Below are 19,768 nucleotides of genomic sequence, written 5' to 3'. Positions count from 1 at the left end.
TAAAATTTGAACCTGCTCTGGTTTCAAATCATTCAAAGAAGTGCTAGAAGGCCTATGAGAAAAGCCCATAGAATCGGTCTCGCCACCAGCCACGGCATTGGCGGCCACAACATTGGCTGCCACGGCTTTGGGTCGACCATGAGGAACAGTCAGCGGTGTGACAAGTGGTGGTGGTGCATTGGGTCGCGCACTACCCTTTCCTCCACGGATATGATCTTCCCACTAATCCGGTTATCCATGCATTTTGAAACAAGATCGGTCATCATGGCCCAATCGCTTACAAAGAGAACAATACAATTTGGATTTATCGGGAGGTTCAAAACGACCTTTGGATTGATCAGTTTGGAGGGCAAACGCATGGATTTCTTCCTTGTCTACTTTGTCTCGAGCAATACCCCAAGAATGCTCCTCCTGAATACATGCTTGATAAACACGATTGAGATCAGGTGGAGGAGAAGTGGACAATAAATTCAAACGTACCATTGCATATAGCTCATTATCGATGTCGATGAGAAATATTGATGGAGTTTCTCCTCCTCCTGATTAGCGGCAAACGGATCAGCAACATCACAAGTACTGTCACCACATACACACGCGTGGAGAGGCTTGAGACGAGCTGGTTCATCATACAATCCCATCAAACGATTGTAATAATCATTAATAGACATACTCTTAGTTTGCTTACAATTAGTAATATCGGCCAGCAACTATTGGAGACGAGGACCATTAGCCACACAAAACCGCTTCTCAAGATAATCCCGAAGAATTTTGGCTTCATCGTAAAAAGGGAGGGAGGCCGCCAATTTTGGATCAAGAGTCGACAAGATCCATGAAACAAGCATGGAATTAACAACTTCCCAATCAAGTTTCTTCTTCTTCTCCGTGGGTTTGGAGATCGTCTCATCTATGAACACAAACTTTTGGCGAGCTTTCAAGGACAAAGTAATTGCATGTGCCTATGCAATATAGTTATCGGTAGAAAGGATCACGTGAGTGATCAGATTTCCAGGTTGATCCCCAGACCCAAGATAGTATGGAGAGTGGGGATCGATTTTACCATACTCGACCATGGAGGAGAAGGCAAGGCAGCAGCGACAATCGTGGGCGGGAACGACGACTGGGAAAAATGGAGATTGGCGGCGAAAAAAAAATGAAGAACAAGGGCGGCTAGAAAGATTATCGGGTAAGGGAAGGAAATCGTAAAAAAAATGATAAGAACTTTCTAGGCTGCTAGGGCTCTGGTACCATGAAAAAATGTGTAGAATTAGTTTCCTTAATTTCATTTTTCACCCTTAGGGAAATATATACAACCTAAAGTATTGAGATTAGGGCCTTAGCCCATAGTCAATATACACAAAATACACCTCATATACAACTATTCTTTAATAGGATTTAATAGAAGTTTATATTAATCAAATAATCATGAAAATAAAGCATGTGAGCAAAGTGATTGACCAAGTCAAAAAATGATTTATATTATTTTATTGATAATAAAATGAGATTACAAAGAACTTAGGTTTTAATTAGAGCACAAAACCCTAACAATCATAGTAGTGATCCTTGCGGCGTAGCTCGCCTGAGGACAACCTTCTCTGGGGGTGGTGCATGAAGATGGGAAATGACTTACTTTCTGAGAAGCTCTAGGCGAGCTCACCAGGGATTCCTTAGCGTACGCGAAGTCTAACTCTCTAATGATTGTCGTGTGCCAGTAGATGGTGAAAACACAGACAATACATATTGCATAATACTATACTTTCTTGTTGTTGGTTCAAAAGATGAGGATATATGATATTACAAATGTCCTTATAGGAATAGGATTGAAATTTATTTTTATTTGGGTGTTGAAATTTTTAAGTATGGTGTTATTGAGATTCAATGAAAATTGTTGATAAAAAACTGCTTGATTCATATCTGTATAATTTGTTTTACGCTATAATGAATGTGAATAAAATATGTTGGTGCTCTTGAGATTTAATTTTTTTTCTTCAAAAATATATATTATATTTTTATGAATTTACATGTATTTTTAATTATTTTTTTGTTTTAAAATCAACATTTAAAAATAATTATTATTTGGATCAATAAAAACATGACATGTGTTTGCCCAATTAACTCATTAACAAACCTATTACAGTTTTACTATGTTTTGGTACTTTTCCCGCAAAAGAAAAAAAATAGATATATGCCGTGTATAAACCTAAAACTTTGGATAATTATGTCACAAATATCTTGTACATATATAACAAATAATCCATAAATATATATATTTATTTATCAAACATGACAAAAATTCATAACTATATAAAGAAAAATTAATAGTAGTGTAATATTACTAAGCGTAAAAAGTGCATTGTAGCAAAATATAAAATATATCTTATTACACCTAATTTTTGAGGGATTAATTACATAAAACACTGCATATTTATAAAAAATTTGAAATATACGGTGAATACAAATAATTACAATTATACGGTGCCTCAAATAATACTCAGAGATTAGTAAAAAGAAAAAAACAAGAGTACAGTTCATTAATTGATGAGCTTTTATATTTTGGTGTACTCATAAAAAGAAATATTATTAATTGATGTAATTTAATTATATTGATGTGATATAATAATATTCAATCATTTTCTCTTCAATTTTATTTTTATTTTTATATATTTAAAATGAATGTATTATTAATATTAAACAAATATTTATGCTTGCATAAATTATTATATTTAATAAATATAATCTATTTTTATATTAGTAGTTATATATTTTTTCTAATATTTGTTACTTGTTTTATGCAATCTAACATTTTTGTATATATTAGTTACAAAATAAAATAGTATATTTTAGTAAGAAACTTAGTTTTATAAATTTTTGTTACAAACATGCACTAAATTCACAACTTAATTTTATAAATCTCTATAACAGTCATGTTAAATAAATTTATAAACATATATGTAAATGTTAGTTACAAAAATAAACTTTTTTGGTTGTGAAATTAGTTTTGTAAATTGTTGCTACAAAATTGTAAAATTTGTTTAAAAGAATATTGTATTTCACCTCTATATATATATTCAATAAAGTGTTTTATAAATAATGAATATTTTAAATTTATATTTTTAAGTTGTATAGCATAAATATGAATGTTCCTGTAATTTGTTGGTACAATATTGTAAGAATATGGGAAAGTATAATATTTTTATGTATATTTTGTTTATGATTTCTTAACTATAAAATATTTTTGTAAATGTTAGTTACAAAAATATCTTTCTTAGTTGTAAAACTATATTTGTAAACTATTGTTATAAAAATAAAAAATTTAGTTATGAATTTGTTTGTAAGTTTTATCTAAAAAAAAATCTACAATTCTATAACTGATTTTGTAAATATCATTTACAAACATGTAACAGATATTTACAAGTTTGTAACAGATATTTACTAGTTTGTAAACATTGATCACAAAAAATTATATTTTACAGATTTTATTTATGATTTTCCCACTCCGTATTTACAATTTTGCCATTCCGTGTTTTTATCCAAAAATTCCGTATTTTTTGTAATGTACCATATTTTTCATATTTTTTTTAACTTTAATGCATTTTTGTAGATTACCTAATTTTTGAGTTGATTTCTCCAATATTGCAATTGAGGCCTGATGAAAGAGTAGTGTCCGAAACCAGGTTGAGTAGTGTTAATCGAGTTGACACTTTCTAAAGGATGGAATAACAAGTCAAGTCAAGATGAATAAGAGGATATGGCTGAGCTGGTTCTTCTGAAGAGGTTTATAGCTCGAATTCGAATTGGTTTTCATAGATATTTTCGAGGTTAATTTAATGATTATTATATTTGAATTTGAATAAGTTTCATCTTTTTAGGAACTAAGTATTAATTTTGGAAAAATAGCAATTTTTAACACAGTTTATGAAATTAATATTTTGAACCACAATGCTCGAAATAGATTAAAATAACTTATAAGAGAATATATGATATACAGAATTTATGCAAATTATTAAATATACTTCAAGTTTGCATTGGAATGACATTCTAATATTCTAAAATACAACTAAACAAATGAATTAAATGAAAATTGATTCATTTCTATTCTATTGTATTATCTCCAACCAAACATCACTTTAGTTTAGTATGTGTTTGATATGTAGTTAAATATTTGAATTCATATATGCTTAAATATAATAATTTTTGTTTGGGTTGGTTACATTATAAATAGGATAGATTTGTACGTGGTCATTCAAGTATATAACCACATTTATACATTTACTTCTAGGTTTTTTTTATTATTATGATTTTTGGTTATACTAAATTGTTCTTATCATACAACTTTGATCCTACAAATGGTTTCTGATAATTTATTATTGTAATTACCCAAAAAATAGTTAAAATAAATTTCAAATAGGCCCATTATTGTGTCATATGGTAGGGTTAGAGACGTACCTCTCCAAATCTTTTCTTATTGAAAGCGAAATTGCTAAGTGTTAAATCCCAATATTTGTTGCTACACACTTCTACCACATACATGGCATACAAGATACAAGATACAAGATACAAGATATAAAAAATTTGTTGGTTCATTCAGAAGAGAGTGACATAATCACATACATTGGGACTACAATGCATGTGGCCCTTATAAGGGTTCCACATGGACATGTCAGCCAAAATAATAACATTTTTTTTCTAAAAAATATTAGTCTGTGATGTGATGTGATGTGATGTGATCTGATAAGGACTTCCGTTAACTTATCGCCCATTTATTAATATTCTTATCATTCCATTAATGTTAATGTCGTATTACACCAATTTTTATATGTTGTAAAGTTTTTTTTTCTTCATATTTCTTATATTCTTTAAGGTGCATTAGGTGCAGGTCTTACTTAAAACTATAGTAGTATTTTCTTCTTTCTTTACATATACTTTTTCTTTTTTGTAGTTTCTTTTATTGATGATGTTCACAAGAACAAATGTAATTCATTTATATGTTATTGAATCTTATACTTCTTGCCTTCTACTAACCAATACATATATTTTACTCTATTATTTATTGTGACCAATATTTTATGATTAATAATATGTAGATTCAAAATATATACATAAATATTATATAAAATAACGTAATATTACATTTTTAAAATAATAGTTTTAATTTTAATAAATATGTAACATTTATGTGAATATTTTAAGTCTATATATCATTAATCTTAATTTATATATAGTATTATATTTACAATTATGCTGTAAAAGTTACACCAAAGACAGATATAATAATTGGAGATGATTATTATCATGGAGCCTTCATGAAAGTGACACCAAAGACATATATATGCATCACTTCTTTCTTTCCCAATATAAATATATATATATATAAGTGTATATTTATATAAGCATATTAGATATAATCCAAATTTGCGCATGTAAATTTACATTGGATTATCGGTACTTCAGTTCATCACCTAGACTTTTATACATATATATATATTTATGGAAAACATAATGGATTTCTTTATCTAAATATAAAAGAATATTTTTCTCCTAAGTGACAAAATTTGTGTAATACACCTCATTTTTTTTAATTAGGTGAACATTTTTTTAATAAATAATTGTTTGGATTCTTCTTAGCAATAATGTGATAGTCCAACCACAAAGACAAGTAGACAATTTAAAACTTGATAAAGATTTTATGTCTTTATTATTTACCAACATTTCTTTCACATGAATTTGCAGGCTTTTAATGATTATTATTAATTGAAAAGTAAAACTAATTATCATTTCATTTGCTCACTTTGTAAGTTTCATATATAGTTCCGTGGAGTAGTCTAGGATAGGACTTCATTATCTGGATAGAAAATGCACTCAATTTTTTTTTTAGCACTTATTATAAGGCAAAAAATGAGAAGAATAATGATTATTTTGCCATAATATATTTTGGTTTTTTATTTTTTCTCCTAGTTAAGGTTCTGACCTACATCGGATTATGATTTGTTGAACTAAATAAAAAAATATTTTATATATTCTTTTTCTAAAAATAAATAATTTAATAAAAATTGTAAAAGACCTGAAATTGAAAAATTACGAAATTTACTTCTAAACTTCAAGAATTATATTGTTTTACAAATTCCCAACTTTCTTGGAAATTTTTTTTAGTAATATTAGTTCCGGGAAAAAACTAATAAAAGTAAGTAAACCCGGATTATTAATATATATTATTTACAAGAGCAGAAAATAAAAATAATATAAACAGTGGCTGAGTTTTAAGCTTAATATATAGCTTAGTGACCGGAGACTGACGGTTCCGGTTGACTTACCAAACCTTCGAGTTTGGGTCTCAGCTTATCTTTCCAAATTTGTAAGCCTACTCCAACCTCTCTCTCTCTTAACTTGAACTCGACCAAAACGAGTTCCTCCGTTAACCGGTGAACCTCCAACCTAGCTACGAAATTACCATTATACCCCTCCAGTTTGGCCCACCAATCATCAGCGCTATTCCTCTTCACACTCAAGTTTGCCTCCTTGGCCACCTCTTCCACTCTCTCCACCACTCTCCGGGGAGTCTCCGCCGATACGAACCGCTCCTCGCTTTCCGAAACATCGGACTCATTGAACAAACCGGAGAGATTGAAACCGGACGAGATTGAGATTATATCGAACGCATTAAAGCTCTTAATATTGTTGTAATTCTCTCCGGTTCCCATGAAGTAATCTTTTGCTGCCAAGTCTTCCATGTGAAATTTTCTCTCTCTGTAACCCTTTTTGAACCACGGGTCCTTCACGATTTCATCGACGGTGATCCTCGTCTTGGGGTTTATATCGAGTAGCCGAGAAATGAACCGTTTTAGCTCCGGCGAGGTCCATTTCGGGTACCGGAACTCTCCTTTGTAAATTTTCCGGTACATCACCATGAGGTTAGCATCGTTGAACGGTAAGTAACCGGAGGTCAGGACGAATAAGATTACGCCACATGTCCAGACGTCCACCTTGGCGCCGTCGTAGCCTTTCTTTGAGAGAATCTCCGGTGCCACGTAAGCAGGTGTACCGCAAAGAGTGTGGAGCAATCCGTCGGGTTGGGTCGAATCCGATACGGCGCTGAGCCCGAAATCAGACACTTTGAGTTCCCAATTCTCGTCGAGGAGGAGGTTCTCCGGTTTCAGATCGCGGTGGAAGACGCCGCGGGAGTGACAGTAACCGACGGCGGAGATCAACTGCTGGAAGTACCGACGGCTCAGATCCTCGCTGAATCGTCCTTTCGCTACCTTAGTGAAAAGCTCTCCTCCCTTGGCGAACTCCATCACGAAGTAGATCTTCGTCTTCGACGCCATGACCTCGAGAAGCTTCACGATGTTAGGGTGGTGCAGCTGGCGCATGATTGTAATTTCTCTCTTAACGTGCGCTGTGCAACCGCCCTTCTCCACCTTCGACTTGCTCACAGCCTTGATCGCCACACTCTGACCAGTACGGATATTCCTGGCGTGGTAAACCTTTGCGAAGGCTCCGACGCCGAGAAGCTTCCCGAGCTCGTACTTACCGAACAGGACTTTCTCCGACGAAACTTCACCGTCCGGCATGTGAGTACGGTTGCCGGCATAACTTCCGAATTCCGGCATCAGCTCAGAATAGCTTCACTTTAAAAAGAATTTCTTCTCAAAGCATATGGAAATCTCCGATTGGGCGCGAATTGACGAAATCAAATTATCTCAAATTCGAATATGGATGCGATGGGAAGAATGAGAAATCCAAATATCCAAGTCTTTTTTTTCTTTTGGAAAAGTTAGTACTCTACTCTACGCCAAACCATATAACTTGTCCATAGGGGAACGAACTACAGTTTTTAAAGGGAGTGGATTTTGGTCCTTCTCCCATGGCTTGAAAATAAACGCCGTTAGTTTAACGAAGTTACACGTAATCGCATTTGATACTAACTGTAACTAATCCCTATTTTGATAAAATAAATACGTTGTGACGGTAGTCAGCCACGTGTGTTTGCGGAGTTGAGAATAGATACTGTTCGAAATATTAGTTTGTATTCAATTAGAGAAATGCTAAGGCAACATGGGATGAAAGGTGACATACCGTGCAATCTAAAATTTGGCCATACGATTTGAATTTAATTAATATGGCTTATTACTAACCATATCTGATAAACCGTGGTGTTATAAATTGTCAAATAGCAACACCCTTCCAAATAAAATTGAGAAAAACAGGTAGGAAGAGGATACTGTACAGTTAGCCTAGTGTATGTTACGGTGCACATGAATGAATTCTTATTGTGTAATTACGAAAATAGCCTCCGTGGACAAATCTTTTTTTTTTTGTATGTTTCACGCGGAAGTTGAGAACTTTGAAGGAGAATTCAACATGCTTTCCCGCCCTATATTATTGGAGAAGAATTTAATTAATATATATATTAATTAAGTTAGTTAAGTGCTTAAATAACTTAGTAAATATTTTGTTTTATTAACAAAATTATTTTTTAAGATTAGTGGGTTTAGTATAGGAAGAATAAATATGTTATAAAGCCATGTTATTTGCATGGCCAAAACTTAATTAGAATTTGATTAATTAGTAGGTAAACATTCAACAGTAATAAATAGTTAGTTGAAAAATTGAATTGTTATGCGTAATATTAGACATTTTGTGGGTACATATCACTATCCATATCTTATATTATTATTGTTTTATTATTTCAATATATTTGTAGGTAATCTTACCCTATTAAAATGAAACAATTATGTTTAATTAATGAGAACTTGAATTTGATAAGCATTAGGGTTTGACTTTGCAACGTGTGGTGTATTGCGTGCCATATGGAAGAGAAGAGTGTCAGGAGAGACTGATTCAAAAGAATATATATAATGGCATCCATGTAATTTGCTTCTCTGAAAAGCCTACGTACATAATTAACAAACATAATCGATACGTAACAGTATTTACTATTTCTCAAGATATGTATGCAAAAATATATGTAGTTTCTTTGTTTTCTTTTTTGGTATATATCTTGGAAGGCAAGATAGTTTAAATGATTGCTTTAATTAATATATAAAAATGAAATTAATAAATAAAAATAAATATATATATCCAATATTACGTTTATATAGCTAGCTAGCCAACATTCATTATTGCCAGCTCAAGTCCAAATTACTTGAATGATTTGATGAGTATATATATATATATATAAATAATTGAAGTGAAACATAATTGCATGTACTAATGCGACTTATCAAGACATCACACGACCAAAAACGCTCTAACAACCGCATCCATCAACATGTTAGCCCACTTTCTCTCTATTCATTTTGAGGTTCAAATTAAACTTTAAATAAACATTATAATAATATTAAAACATTAGCCATTTTATAATTTTAAAAAATGTAGATTTACTAAAAAGAAGACTATTATTTTGTCAAACATTATAAAATTATCCTCAATTATGTACCTTAATTACCATAAAAAAAAAAAGAAGTTATCATTGGTAACAATTTTTTAGTTAATGTATAAATTCTTCGTGTAGCTAAATATTACGTTTATGAAATTTACTGTAACTAAAATCACAACAAATTATAATTTGTGTAGCTAGTTAATAATTTTGGTCACATTTTTTAGTAATGACATAAATATGATGTTTCTTCAGTAGCACAAATTTGTTGTAGCTAATTTTTTTTTTTTTTTTTCAGTGCGTGTGCCTCTGCTTTTAACATGACATTTTATTGCCTTTAAGTAATACATGTTATATAATTTTCTACTATGATTATAATATATAGTAGTTATACTTTCTTTTCTACCTTTTTAATCTTAGACCTATTTCATTTTTGTTAACATTTAATTATTAGTATTTTTGGTTAGCTCATCGTAATAAAATTGTTTAAAAAGTTCAGTCGTACGTAGTTGTTAAACTTTTTTCAACAATGGCTGTATAATTGTCATTAATATGTTAAAACCGACATATAATGTCAGGGTTTCAAAATAATAATAATAATAGCAATAGCAATTTAGCACGTGATTACATGTGAGAAAACCCAAAACAATTTAAAACTTAAAAGTAAAATAAAAACAGACAACAATATCTCTTCTATATAAAGATGTTTAGATAACAAAAAATTTTAGTTTTAATTGATTTTTATTTGTTTAAGTTAATTTTAATAAAATATTCTTATATTTAATGATAAATTATAAATATGCATTAAACTTAAATAAAATAAAATAAATTAAAATAAGATATTTTCCCAACATAATTATTTAAAAATAATAAAATTATATATTTTATAATTTGAATAAAATTTAATTAAACTTAAACTTAATGTTATATTAAACATATAATATATAATCTTTTGTTATCACTACCTGATTAAAAAACTAGAACAAACATAAACTTAAACAATAATAAATAAATTAATTAATTAAAATAGAATATTTTAAAGATATTTTATGATAATTTAAATAATTAAATCATATTTATTTAAAAATAATAAATGCATACATATCATTTTTTATCTTATAAATTTGTATGATACTTTATTTTTTTTATCAAGTAACTGAAGCTCTTTTTCTTCATCAAATTCACTAAAAGACATTGTGAGATACATTAAAAACTAAAAATAGTTGAAGCATGTATACTAATGTCTACACTATGACTTTTTCTATTATTATTTCATTTCTATTAATTTCATTTAAAATATTATAGTGTATTTTATATATATGTCATGTAACCATGTAAATATATATCTATGTCAACGTTATGTTTAGATGTCATATATGTAGATATAATTGATATAAATATTTATATATACTATAAAAACTATAATTCATTTTATTATATATATATATATATATTAAAAACAATAAATCAGTTTTTATTAAAATTATAGATAATATTTAAAACTTTAAAACTAAACAAATATACATTGCACGTTGCTTCTATCTAATATATTATGTTAAGCAGAATGATTGATTATATGTGTATTTTATAGATTGATTGAAAATAATACCAAACAAATTAAGTTTTTATTTTTTTATTTTTATTTTTTCATTGTCATATGAATTAGAATTCCCATGTCGGCATGTCCCCAAATTTAATTTACGGTGCTAATTATATGCCATTTATCACTAAATGTCTTCACCCTTATATTGACATGTTTCAACAAATTAATTAGTATAATTGAGATGGAAGCTTCAATTTTTTTGTGGATTATATACATAACATGATCATACATCATTAAATTAGTTTTCTCTCAAATTAAGTTTTTGAATATGTTGAGGCAAGGTTTCGTATCAATAAGAAACAAGGAGAGATTAAGCTATTAAAAATGAACAAAAATAAGAACATCAATATTTTTTTTTTACATAGTTTCTCGTGAATTCTTAGGTAAGTTTTACAGAATTTAGTATAATAAACTGGCTATATCCAATATGTGAATTGAATTCTTATTTATAGAGAAATTCTGCTAAATATCTTCTTCGAAATCAGGAAAATTATATTGTATAAATTCAAAATATTATTACAACAAGATATTTAAATAAAATATCTATTCCTATCTGAATATCCTATGGATACACTCAACGCAGTCCGACTAGGTTGATCACAAGCTGACCATAATACCATTATGCTCACCTGCTCTCATTACCCATAATCCATCGAAATTTTTTCCATATCTAACAACTTAGGGTGTGGTTGAAATATAATTAGGATACAACTTTATGATTTTAGATTTTTAAAATATGTGGATCTGTCAAAATACATGATTGGTAGACTGTATTTGAAAATTAAATTCAAATTAGAATTCAGATTTTATGAAGGAAAGTAGAAAACAATAAAACTATATTTTCTCTATTTTTAGAGATTCAATTTTTTAAAACTTATAAACAGTTTACAGATATTGAACTAATCACATTTTCATAAACATGTTTTTAGTCACTAAATTCATATTTTCATTTCAGAATCTCACTTTTCAAAAATACGGTTTTCTAATCGCCAACCAATATTCAAACCCTTAGTTATTTTTTACTTTTTTCTATCGAGCTGCACAAGATCACTTCTCATCAATAGCTCTAAAAATGGTACATCATTCTATAATTACATAAGTGAACATTTTAAGGGGTAAAAGTGGTCGAAGTATCCAAATATTTGTTATAAATTTAACAATGTTACAATAATTTCTAAGTATTATTTTTAAATTTAAATATTTGTTATCAATAAATATAATTTAATGATTTAATAAATAATAGTTATTTTTTCAATTTCCATTTATTCAAATGGAAATACTACTATATACAAATAGAATTATGAATTCATTCTAAAATTAATTGGTGATCGATAGTAAAGCTATCCACTTACATTCTTATAAATGATTCAATAATTTTACACATTTTTTTATATGGAACATTATATATATTTTAATAACTAAGGATAATTAAATGCTAAAAATGAACATATAATTATCTATTCTATTATAAGTGGCCTATTATCTTTATCTTTATTTTGTAAAATCATATTTGGACGTCCGCAATACAAATTAATATTACGACTTAATTCAGATTGCCAGCAGTGACAAATGTCTTATCTATCTATAACATATGTAAAAGTGTGGGTGAAAGCGACAAATTTTGGTCAAGTTATTTTGTCATTTTATTACTATTCATTGGTGAAGTTATTTTGACATTTTGTATCTAATATCATCATATAATTAATGTATATTCAAATATACATAATTGATTAATTATATAAAATATATATATATATATACTAAATGATGAATATATAAGTAATACTATTTACTATAATTAAATTTATTACTTAATATATAATGTGTATTTTATTTTAAAATGTATGATTGATTAAACATAATGCATATCTACATGTAATACTATTTATTATAATTAAATTGATCACTTAATATATATGTCATAATTTTATTATTGAAAGAAATATTACAAATCATTAAAATATGCTCACCACAAATTATATTTACTATAATTAAATTTATAAAATAATCTATTTTATTTTCTATTCTCTTTATTTAAAATACAATTTTGGGAAACAAAAGTATACTAATTAGTTTTTCTATTATTTTTAAAAAAAAAACATAAACATTATTTCTACAAATGTTTAACCATTCACTTCATATATTGACAACAATAAAAATTATTTACCATTATTATTTTTCAAAATACAAATTTAATTAGAAAAAATAATAACTTTGAAATTAATCTTTTTCATGAAATGATTCATATATGACACTCTATAATTGTTTTCTTAATTAAATAATTGAAATTTTGACTATTTAAGTGAATCTTTTCTAATAAAAAATTATCATTTTGTTACTATTTATTGGTGAAGTTATTTTGATCAACATATAAATAACTATAATGTATATTTAAATATACATAATTGATCAATTATATTTAAAATATATATATTCATTGATGAATATATAAGTATACTATTTGCTATAATTAAATTTCTTACTTATTATATAATGGATATTTTTTTTAAAATGTATGATTGATTAAACATAATCCATATATCTATAAGTACTACTATTTATTATAATTAAATTTATCACTTAATATACATGTCATAATTTTATTATTAAAAAAATATTACAAATCATTAAATTATACCTACCACATATTATATTTACTATAATTAAATTTATAAAATAATCTATTTCATTTTCTATTCTCTTAATTTAAAATACAATTTTGGAAACAAAAGTATACTAATTAATTTTTAAAAAAAATCATAAACATTATTTCTACAAATAATCACTTCATATATTGAAAAAAATATATATATTATTTACCACTATTATTTTTCTAAATAAAAATTTATTCAGAAGAAATGATAACTTTGAAACTAATCATTTTAATCAAATGATTCATATCTATGACACTCTATAATTTTTTTCTTAATTAAATAATTGAATTTTTGAATATATAAGTGAATCTTTTTTTAAAAAAATTTATGATATAAAACATAATAATGATGTACATTTTAGAGTTTAACGTAATATAAAAGAATTTTCATTTTGAATTTGAAAATTATATAAAATAAACATGTTTAATTTATAATTTTTATCACTATAATATTAAAGAAAATAAATAAAAAATTATAAGTATCAATTTTTTATTTTAAAAATATGAATAACAATTTAATCCATTTTGTTATTTTATTAATTTAAAATTGTACGCCATGATTTTCCCACGGGCTGATTAGCAAGCCGAGCTGCGGCCTAACCATGATTACCTCATGATCATCCCTAGGGCCGGAGCTTCTGTCGTAAGGTCGTGCCTTCTTAGCTCGAGGAAGCCCCAAGACCGGGGCAGGGATTCCGAAGGCTGAAGACCGAGCTAAGTATGAAGCTCCTGGTACGAGCTGGGTATGGAGGCTGTGCCCCTTTTTGTGAAGTCAACACACGCAAGGTAAACGTGCATATATCAGGCATCACGTGTCTGATATCCCCCTGACTTCTCGGACACACAGCAGGAACGTGCATATTCAGACACCCACGACTGGGTTGGGTCGTGCGGCCCATTACCTCCTTACCTATCGATTTGACCACACTTCTGTGTCAGGTTTAAGAATTAATCATGAATGTCACAGAATTGATACGACAAGTAAGAAGGTCACGGGATGACCTTCTTACCAACTTCCAGTGCCTTCTCCTATAAATATGGAGACCCTGGGAGTTGATAGAAGTTTTTGGAAAAAATAATCTCTTGTAAGAAATACTCTGTAATCAAATACCCAGTATATATCAATAATATTGACTAGTGGAGTAGAATGATTTTAACCTTTGAACCACTTAAAAAAATACGTCTTGAGTCACCTCTTTCATCCTCTAAGATCATATATCTGTTTCGGTTCTACATTTGGCACTAATCATTTTCTCTTCTTCTCTTAATTATCTGTTGGCGAAGAACCGCGTCAACAAAAATAATATGTTAAAAAATTACAAATCATTAAATTATGTATACCACAAATTATATTTACTATAATTAAATTTATAAAATATTCTATTTTATTTTCTTTTCTCTTTATTTAAAATAAAAAGTTTGAAAACAAAAATATACTAATTTATTTTTCTATTATTTTTTTTCAAAAATACATAAACACTATTTCTACAAATCCTCAACCAATAAAATTCATTATAATTTTTTTAAATATAACTTTAATTAGATAAAATAATAATTTGAAATTAATCTTTTTAATCAAATGATTTATATATGAAACTCTATAAATTATTTTTGATTAAATAATTGAAATTTTGACTATTTAAGTAAAAAATTATGATACAAAACATGATGTATATTTTAGAATTTAAGGAATAGAGAAAAAATTTGTATTTTGATTATATATTTAATTTTTTTAATGAATTTATTTATAATTTTTCAAACTGATAACGTGTCATTGACACGTGCCTAACCTAGTATGTATAAAAAAGAGTAGCAATAATAGCAGTACGTGACGTACTAATTTCTTAATTTTGAGATTTGATAAAAATATTAATATTTAAATAATTTATTGTAAATTATAATAATCGTAGGGTTCTTATATTCAGACCCCATACGAGTCAGATTTAGAAATTATTCATGCACTCCTACATACTTTTTGTTCCATATTCCTTTTATAAGATTATCTTCTTCCTAGTTTTCAGAGCACCCAATATTACTAATAAGTCATACGAATGGTCCCACCAGTGTACCAATATTCTACGATTAGTCTATAATAAATCTTATAATTTTTTAAGTTTCTTTATTCAAAATTCAAAATTCAAATTTTCAATTTTTTTTTCTTAGTTTTCTTAATTTATTTACTTTAACACTTCGAACAACAATTTCAAATTTACTGACCGAGTTTTTTAAATTTATATTTAAGATATGTATCATTTTTGGAAATGTTCTTCCCCATGTTATGAGTTAGTTTCATTTAAGTAAAATTCAAATATAAGATATTAATTTTGTTACACCCGAAATTTAAGAATAAATAAATAGTCTCGAAATGTAGCAAACTCGTAAGTTGTAAGCTCGAAATTAACAAGTATTGACATTATACTTGCACAAATAAACATCTTATCAATAATTTTGTATCAATAAAATAAAAGAAAATGGTATGTAACGAAGTGTTGTCGAAGTTGATTTTTAAGCAGCAGGGATATGACAAGTTGAAATGAATTAAGTGTTAGATATTCATACAACATCTTATCAATAATTTTGTATACAACTTAGAATACAATAAGCAATTAAATAATACAAAAAACATACATGATTCAGCCATGGAGAAAACGTGAATTGTTAGTGCAATACTAACCAACTAAGTCTTCCTCCCTAGGGCCTCTATTTCTGAAGTAGATTATCGAATTATAGAATAATGATGAGACTATTCATATATATAGAGTTAGGGAGGGGAGTTAGCTTATATTAACCTAGTTAGACTAGACCTCCTCATCAAATGCTTCAGTTAACCAGAAAGCTCACACTTCTACTTTAACTAGACTACTATAGATACTAAGCTCATATACAAGAAATCACTAAAATTAAATGGGCTAGATCAGCAAAGAACTATTTATCAACCCATATTTTATAAAACATTTAAATAAATAATGTAAGCTCAAATAAAAGTCTAACATTAGAATCCCAGCAACGACTCCCTCCATCCCTCATATCATGTTTGTGGACGACACTATTCTCTTTGGAAGGGAAAATGTCGATGAGGTGACGACCCTAGACGAGTGTTTGGAGACCTATGAAAGGTGGACGGGATAGAAATGTAGTAAGGAAAAATCTAGTGCTCTTCTGTCAAGGAATCCTGACAACTCACTGAAGAACGAAATATTGAGCAAGCTGCAAGTTGAGGAGATAAAAGGGAACGAAAGACATTTGGGTAATCCATTTGTGTTCAAAAGAAGAAAGACACAAGATTATGAGAGGAATAAGGAATCAATGATGAGGAAACTAGAAGGGTGGAAGTTGAAGACACTGTCCTACGCGGGAAAACAAACAATGATCAATTTAGTCGCTAGCAACATCCCACTCTACACTATTTGTAAACGTCCTACTACCTTAGAGTCGTTACTATGTGATTTTAAAATGTCATTAGCTCGCTAATCGAGGTTTTATATCAAAAACTATGATTAAATCGGAATAAAGATTCATTTAAAAGAAATTAAGTATAAAAAGTTTGGACATTTATTAAACTCATACACTGGGATCCCAAAACATTGTTTCAAAATGTATTTATAATTCAAAAGTTAAGATACAGTCAACTGAAGCGACAAAATCAACTGTTTATAGCATGTCCCTCAGAACAACCCCGACCATGGCAGCCAGGTAGAGTGAATATGTACGCACTACTCCATGCCCTCCAACTCATGCTTGGTTAGCTTTCCTTTGCCCTTACCTGCAACATAGAGCACCCGTGAGCCAAGGCCCAACAAGAAAATTCAACAAATAGCATATGACAACTCAATCCAATAATACACAACTTAAACAGATAACAGATTATTCACATAGCAGCCTATGCCGACCTAGGTGCTTTACCAAGCACTGGGTTCACGGTCTTCACCGAACGGGTGAGTAAAACACCCTAGATGGCCATGCCATGGCAGCCTGCATTCAGCATGCTTATCGCTATTCCCTGCCTTCACCAATCTCGGCCAACGCCGATCTCGGCCCTTGCTGATTTCGGCCTTCGCCGATCAAACATAACCATGCAAACATAGCATAACAACTACAAATATTCACACACAACATTCAACACAATTAACCGGTCCATGCCCTGCTCTACGTGCACAAATAGTTTTCTTACCTGTGTCCCGAGTTAACTGACTAGTTTGATCCCGAGCACGATCCCCTAAACCCGAGCCTTAGCGGTAAAACCTAGTCACAACGAAATAAGAATAACATCCATCAAGTACTAAACCAATTAAGAACTTCATAATAGTATTTTAGCCTTCGAGACCTCGAATCCTACTAAACCAGGTAGTAGGATCCTTCCCGAGCCCTCAATTTTGGTTCCCAAGCTTAAAACCCTAAAGGTCATTTTCCTTAATTTGAGTTGCAGTGCACTACAAGTCAGAGAGCCTTGGGGCTCTCTTTTGGGGAACGCGGGCCGCAGCGCGCCCTATTTGAGCTGCGACACCTGGACAATCTCAGAGGGTTCATGCAAGTTGCAGTGCCTGAAGAACATGGTCACTGCTCGAGCCTGCGAACGCAGTTTTTTTTCCAGCTTTTCATATTTCTAAACTCCCTGAAATTCAGTCTAAAGATGCTCTAAGGCCATAATTAAGTCCCTCAACAACTTTACTACACTTAAAGCAATACAAACACCTTAGAAAGATAGCTAAATCCCCCAATTCATATCAAACTCAATCTCAGCAGAAATTACCAAAAGAAACACAGATAATCCATACCTCAACGTCGAATTCAATCCCTCACTTGCTGTTAACCACTTCTAGACTCCACTTCCCTTCAATTCTCAAGTCCTTTTTTCCACCAAAATTCAGAAAAGAAGTAACACACATAAGCCTAAGGGGGAGAAAGAGAGAGTAACGTGAAAGAGGGAGAGAGTGAGGTTTGAGAGGTTCTAAGTGTTTTCTGGTCAGTTCTATTGTCCAAAGCCAAATCTAAGTCTACCCCTTAGCCACAAAATGACCAAATTACTCTTATGCTAACCTTAGCCACTTAATGCCTACAAGGGCAATCCCGTCATTTGCCACATCCCACTAATTCCTCGAGTATTCATATAATTCCCCAATTAACCCCGACATACTTAAACAACTGCTAAATAGCTACTCGTTACCCTCTAAATCCTGAACACGAGCTACATTTCCAAAATACCCCTAGGCTCACCCCTAGCCGGGTATTCGACCATGTTGTGACTATTCTGCTACTGTAATGCCCCGAATTCTCCATTGTGTTTAACGGCGTGAACAGTAGGCCGGGAGGGCCATACTTGCTTAATTATGTTATTAATTGATAAAATGCATGTATGTGTTGATTATATTATGATATGATGTGAAATGCATGCATGTGAGTCCATATTTCTTATTACAGTGGTGTGATGGTAATTTGGCCCGTTGAGGGTAAATTGATTATTTGTACGCATGTTGGTGATATATTCTGGGACCACATTATGATGTGGGTTTGTTCGAGCCATTTGGCATGAGACGATCAAGGAATGTTAATTATCGGTTTGGTCATAACAGGCTTAAGCTCGGGGCTCGGGGTGAGTCTCGGGGTGTTTTAATGATTAGAGTGTTACTGGGCATTAAAGGGTAACGGGATGCGAAATATTGGTGTTTGAGTATATTGAGATTAGTGGGAATTGGGAAGCGTTAATTATGATTAACGGAATAGGTGGAAAGTGCCAAAACTACCCTTGAGTTGGATTTAGAAGCCTTAAATGACCTAGGGGCATTTAGGTCATTTGGCTAGGATATATGTGAGGTTGAGTATTGGCTGTGAAGCCGTGACTTATCAGTCAGGTTTGGCAGTGGTACTGGGCACTGGTCACGTTGCACTGACTCGTCAGTCAGAATTGGCAAAGGTGTTAGTATCAGCTGTGAAGCTGTGACTTATTAGTCAAGTTCGGCAGTGATACTGGACACTGGTCACATAGCGCTGACTTATTAGTCAGAATGGCCATAGCGTGGATCACGCAAGCCAACAGAGATTAGATCTAATCGACTATTAGCATTGAATGGCTCAAAGAGCATTAATGTCAGTCCAACCCCGAGGGTCGATGAATGAAATAAGCGCTTGGAGGCTAGTGGCT

General features: G+C 30.2%; 1 protein-coding gene across 1 annotated transcript; it reads right to left on the bottom strand.

Annotated features, from left to right (window-relative positions):
* Window positions 1-6,064: 6,064 nt before the first annotated feature.
* On the bottom strand, window positions 6,065-7,790 carry LOC133800728 (CBL-interacting serine/threonine-protein kinase 14). Its single transcript, XM_062238755.1, has one exon. The coding sequence runs from the start codon at window positions 7,602-7,604 to the stop codon at window positions 6,273-6,275; it is 1,332 nt and encodes a 443-aa protein (XP_062094739.1). The 5' UTR covers window positions 7,605-7,790; the 3' UTR covers window positions 6,065-6,272.
* Between the last annotated feature and the right edge of the window lie 11,978 nt (window positions 7,791-19,768).

This window comes from Humulus lupulus, chromosome 9 (assembly GCF_963169125.1).
Source record: "Humulus lupulus chromosome 9, drHumLupu1.1, whole genome shotgun sequence".
NCBI classification, from domain to species: Eukaryota; Viridiplantae; Streptophyta; class Magnoliopsida; order Rosales; family Cannabaceae; genus Humulus; species Humulus lupulus.
The sequence above is the reverse complement of the archived record's forward strand: the minus strand, read 5'-3'. Positions and strand labels throughout refer to the sequence as shown.

Bases quoted from the DNA above. Each gene is read 5' to 3' on its own strand.
- LOC133800728 (XM_062238755.1), bottom strand. From the start codon at position 7,604: ATGCCGGAATTCGGAAGTTATGCCGGCAACCGTACTCACATGCCGGAC.